Raw genomic sequence first — 6,000 nt, forward strand, 5'->3', positions numbered from 1 at the left:
CTTGAATTTCAGCCCAACTTTTCCATTTTCTCATTACTTCTCAAAAAAACAAACAAACAAACAAAAAAAAAAACTTAACATGCTAGGAAATTCAAAGTTTTCATATGGTTTTGACTGAAAACAAGCAAAAATAGATGATTTTGGCTATTTCACATTGTCATTACATTTAGTCCAAAACTAAAATACATTGAACCTAGAGGGGTGCAAACTCACATAGGTGGGGAAGGAAAAGAAAAAAAAAAAAAAGAAAAAAGGAAATTGCTCTCTCAAAGATAGTTTTTATGCATCACCTGAACAGATGTAATCACTCAAATGGCAGTGTTTCAGTTGGTCCAGAGCACTTTTGTGAMGTTTCTGTCTTCCCATTTCATAACATTGTGTGGTGGATGCTACTGAAAAGCATTCCTTTTCCACCCAGTTGCCTCATCAAGGCATGTGAAATACTGCATGATTTTCTTTGATACTGGAAAATATTATGTTATATTGGCTAGCAGAGTGAGGTACCTGCTGGTGACTGCTGTGTTTCACATATTACAGAATAGATTAATGCAGTATTATTTAGAAATCCTCAAAAGTCACTGCTTATGTGCTTTTAATAATAATCATAGTATATATTTTATGTACATGGTAAATGGATAATGTGATTGAGTTACCTTTAAAGGAACTCTGGGACAGTTTCCTCTCTTATTTGGACTGGAGTACATCTGCAATACCACCACTGAAGTTAGCATACTTAATTAGCTTCCCATTAGCCATTACTGGTTTTTAAAGTATGTTTATTTAATTGCACAATTCAAAGTATATACTTAGAGGGAAGGCTGAGGAAAGTGTGCGTCTCCCTCATGACCTTCTATTTGTTTTCTATAAACGGAACATTCTCCTAGCTTACTTCAGGTCTACTCCAGATTACCTAAGAGCAGAAGTTACTCCCTCAGCTCTGAAATCCTTTTAATAGTCTAGGGTTTTATTTACAACATTGCATTAATATTTTTCACTGAACCACTTTTTTTTATGTATATGTAAGTGTAGTAATTGAAACCACTCATTGTAACAACTGTTCATGTGCATTTGATGTGATTACACTCTAAATTATATGCATATATTTAATATATTTATATTTAATATATTTATGCATATATTTTTCCYTACTTCTAAATTGCAGGATTTACTATTCCAGCGTTCAGATTTCCCAGTATGTGCTATATTTATGAAATTCATTAGCGCTAGGAATGGAGTTTCCTAGTAAGTATAGTTAGGCTATGCCAGTATTCTCCTCTGAGTAACTAGCAGTCTGGTCTACAATATAGGGATTAAGAACATGTATTTTCCTGTGCAGTACTCCAGGGTTCGTTTTATCATGACACTAAAAACTCCTTGGGGTTACCWGGAGCTTTTGTTAGAGCAGAAGCTTCTGTTGAAAGAAGCAAAGCCAAATTAATGCAGATTCTTTTTTCCATTTGACCTCCCTYCAAAAAACATGGATGGGAAAAACACCAGCCCCAGGTATCCTGCCTTGTGCTAGAATCACCCTTTCCGGCAGTTAGTCCATACACTGTTTCTATAGATATCGTTCCTACTCACTAAAAATGGGGCCCTGGAAATGCCTTTCATTCCGTTATAGAGTACTGCCCTCCCTGCTCCTTGAGTTTACAAACAAATGGCAAAAAATATAGTCATGACTGTGCCTAAAGTCTTATAGACTGATGTCCAATGAATTAGTGATATTAGATCTAACCCTTGTCAGTGTGGCTTCAGTTTGTAACTGCTTGGACTTCCTTTCTTTCCTTGCTAAGTCTGCCACCTCATTTCTTACAGATGGATCCACATGAAAACATTTTGTTGAGCACGCTTGAAATTAAAAATGAGATGGCTGCCTCCGAGGCTGTGATGGGGCTTGGGGACCCTAGAAGCACTATGCTGGCCTACGATACATCAAGCATCCAGTACCGGAAAGCTGGCTTGCCCAGACACAGCTTTGGTCGCAACGCCCTGGAGCGACATGTGGCACAAAAGAAAAGTAGGCTACGGAGACGTGCATCTCAGCTGAAAATTACCATCCCTGACTTGACTGATGTAAATGCCATAGATCGATGGTCGCGCATATTCTTCCCTGTTGTTTTTTCCTTCTTCAATATTGTCTATTGGCTTTACTATGTGAACTAAGAAACAAAGCCACACAGGAAGCAAGAACTGGATTTCTCTTCAAATCGGTTGTACAGCCAAAAGTGGGACTTAGAAAAATTCTATTCAGGACAAAAATTTCTTTTAAAACACCTTAGTTGCTGGCCCACTCTATGGTCTGTTTTATAGAGTTTTGGTTGTTTCTGCTAAACTGTAAACATGTTTTTAATTTGCAGTGTGGACATATCCCCCTTTCCAAAATATAAGTGCATTTCAAGTGTGGAGGCAAATTGGATTCTGACAATCATTTCTCTCTTGAGGTCTCTCGCACTCTCTTTTCCATTTCAATGCTCATATGAGTTTAATGACATAGATTACAGAGATTACAGAGAAACAGCTTTTAGTTTCAAGAGCGGTATGTACTATTTCGTTGTGAAACTGTGTATCCAAAACATGTGCATCTACACTTAAGAGAGTGTGCTAAGATGTTGTCATGCTTATAAAACATACTCCACTTTACCTTTTGAATATGTAAACTTGAAAACAAGTAGTGCCTGTCATCTTTCCAAGATGATGCTGATCAGAGGTTTCCCAGCCGTATTCAGGTATTTCCTGTTAATTTTTGAAAGAACTAAACCTTTGACTGRTAATGTGAGGGTTTGGTGTTTGCACAGAAGCTGAAGCAAAAAGSACTAGTTTTGTTTTGGATTTTTAAGAGATAACGTATGCCGACTGTCACAATTATTATAGTTGTGAGCAGTAGAGAAATGTAGCAATGATACAAAGGTGGATCAAATGGTCTTATCGTGAATGATATGACAGATACGCTGTCGTTTCATGTCAGGGAAAGGGAATCATTTGTCCAAAGTGCCAAATGTTGGTCAGCCAAAGTGTTTTTCTAGGTGGCTAAAGAAAGCCAGTGGTGCCCTGCCTGTCTAGGGTATGAAAAGTTAGACAGCAATTCAAAAATACAGAGCCAGGAAAAGGGAAGGGAACATATATATGTGTGTGTGTATAAACACACATATACATACATATATATATATRTGTGTGTGCAAATGAATGTTGTCAGCAGTCAGTAAGTACCTTAGTCTAAAATACTCACAGGGAGTTCTGTGATTTCTTTCAAGTTTGCARTCCTTCYAGTGCTATGCTTGCTGCTGTTGTTAGGCTTAACAACTAACATCCGATTTGATTAAAGATCTTGTGGCTCTTTGAAAAGTAGAGATCCAACCATACATACTTTAGTACAGAAAATAATGACAGGATATTTTCTCAAGCCAGATTAGGCAATACCATTTCCCTTCTTTCTTTTGTTTAACTTAATGCATTGTTTTCAAGGGAACGATTTGGTAAGCCTCACTTCTAATTACTTAATTACACTTTTAGTATTTCTTGCTTTAGAGTGACTTCTGTTGGGAAACAAATAATAGCAAAATTCAGTTTTGCTGTAGGAAACTTTAAAATGGAGCATAATTTTTCCYATTCCATAGGGTTTAAGTTTACAAGCAAACTACTCCTAAAGTGTGGGCAAATTAAATAAATTTGCCATTTATTCTGCTGTCGAAACTATTTTTATATAATGAAAAAAACACACAAAAAAAGTATAAATTCCTGATGACTTTTACAAAATCAGATCCTAGTATTGTTTGACAGAAAATAATGAAGCCACATCCTGTTATATTTCTGCTACCTCTCATCTGTGTACAAACCTCTGAAAGAAACTCAAATTCCTGCATCTTCCAAATAGCAAAGGAGAATTTTCAGACAGATGCTTTTTTCCGGTTTAACAATCCTTTAAGATAGATGTGAAGAATATTTTTCATAAAGAGATTTCTTTATTTTTTTGTTCTTCYTTTAAAAGAATTATTTTCTTACAACTTTCTACTCCCCCCCCCCATTAAAGGCATGACAGCATAGGAGGAAAACAGTTTGGGGAACTGCCAAGTTTATTCGATTATTTCTGACTTCATTTTGACCATAGCATATGCTTATTTCTGCTTCAAATGGGAGAGAATAGTTTTGACCCTGAAATGAGTTTTGCTGGGCACATACACAACCTGTTGCTGTCAGGGGATGTGTGTGTATGTTCAAGTATTGTTTCCAGGATCAGACTCTAAAATATGTAGAGTCAAGTTTTTCATCATATGATTAACTTTCCAAGTCAAAATGTTGTTTTTTGTTCACATACTTAGTTTCTGACTCCATTTCATGCACAAAGCATTAAGCTTTGTAGATGCATTTGAAATTTCAACTGTTAGTTTTGAAACATGTTGGAAATCTCTCAATTCTAAGAAAAGAATACACACCTAAATTCAGTATTTCTCTTCAAAGTCTGTTCTTAAAAAATGGTATTCTTTATAATAAATAAAAGCAGTCTTATAGTATTCTTCTGTACAAGTTTTTCTTTCATTTCACAAATTGTTTCCAACTCTCTTTTAATTTCACAGAAGCATACTGTGAATACTGGGAACTTGCAGCATGTTTGTGGTAGATACACCTCAAACATAAAACCTTACAGAGAACATTTCAATTTTTTGCATTGGTTTTCTGCATCAACTATTAAGGAAACATGGAGATTAAATCCTAGATCTGCATGTTAATTTATCTAAAATTATAGTACAAGCCATACTGCTCTCTGATATTGCTACTCAGAGAGTGAAAGAAAATGTCTGGTTTCTGCTCAGGTGTCACTAGGAAAAGTATGTTGTCTAGGAGGAAGGAACACTTTTGCTTTTACTATGTCCTTCCGGCTACTAATGTGAAGTACAAAAATTAGTGGAAGGGAAGGCTTCTTTCAGATGTGGAGTGGTTATCATGCTGTACTAGGCTAAACACTGTGATATGAAGATGACGGGGGTAAGAAAGACTGACAAGGCACTGTCAAGGGAAAAATTGAACTCAAGTGCTCAAGTTGAGCACTCACTCTTCTTCTGAGATGCTTGAGTGAAAGTGAGAATTATGCCACCGTATATGAGATACGGTTTTTATTATGTGTGTTACCCTCCAGGTAAATTAGAATAAACTTACTTTTACTTTAGAACTGACCAAAAATCAGTATTCTAGATCTTTTTACTCCTGTTCATTGTCGTTAGCTTCAATAAGTAAAATATTAAAGTTAATAATTTAGATAAAGCTTGCAATATAGTTACACATTTTGTTGTTCTATTAGACATGATAGCCAGCAATTAAGGTGTTTTTCATCTTTGTGAAACTCATTGGCAAATTATGACTATAACATGGCACAGTTTTAATGAAGTCTTTGAGATTAATCTGTAAATATATTCTGTATATGACTGCTAGTAAGTACGATACACATTTTCAGAACTGAAAATCCATGCAACATTTCTGTGTTTGCACAAGGAATGTTATGTTTCTGTCCTATTGCAGTTTAATGACTGGGAAGAAAGACTCAAGCAATGACATTGTGAACATTTCTTTTCTCATTCCCAGGGGAGGAAAACAGAGTCTCAAATAATAGTATGTCACAGAATTCTTCAGACAGTTTTTACATTCTAATACAAAGGACATAAAATCTGCAAGGAACAAAAGCACAATGCATAGAGAAAACAACTGGTGGGCTTATGCCTGGGGAACAAATCCTACTTATTTCAGATAAAATATGCATTAAAATTAAAGCTCAATTAATTTTCATTATAACTGTTAGACTGTGTTCCAAACCTATAATTAACACAGTATGAAACAGATGTTAGACATTATCCAAGTGTATGTGCATATGGACATACATAAATGTCTATATGGACATAAGTGTGTATATATACACCTGTGCTGAGTATATGCACACATGTTCATATGTTGGCGTGTTAAAGGAATAAGCTAATACTAGTTTTGTTTCTATCATCAACCAGTGTATGAATA

The 6,000-nt window shown here is 35.5% G+C and overlaps 1 protein-coding gene across 4 annotated transcripts in view; it reads left to right on the plus strand.

The window, feature by feature from the left end:
- GABRB2 (gamma-aminobutyric acid type A receptor subunit beta2) overlaps nucleotides 1–5,266 on the plus strand; it is a 164,833-nt gene extending 159,567 nt beyond the window's left edge. For all 4 annotated transcript variants that reach the window (XM_085317862.1, XM_085317863.1, XM_085317864.1 and 1 more), the window contains one exon: nucleotides 1,816–5,266. In XM_085317862.1, coding sequence (XP_085173988.1) covers nucleotides 1,816–2,163 — 348 coding nt within the window. In that variant the 3' untranslated portion in view covers nucleotides 2,164–5,266. The remainder of the gene's footprint in view (nucleotides 1–1,815) is intronic.
- The last annotated feature ends 734 nt before the right edge of the window (nucleotides 5,267–6,000 follow it).

The sequence above is a fragment of the Rhea americana genome, unplaced genomic scaffold, assembly GCF_003343005.1.
Source record: "Rhea americana isolate MKP2758 unplaced genomic scaffold, rheAme1 scaffold_51, whole genome shotgun sequence".
Classification (NCBI taxonomy): Eukaryota; Metazoa; Chordata; class Aves; order Rheiformes; family Rheidae; genus Rhea; species Rhea americana.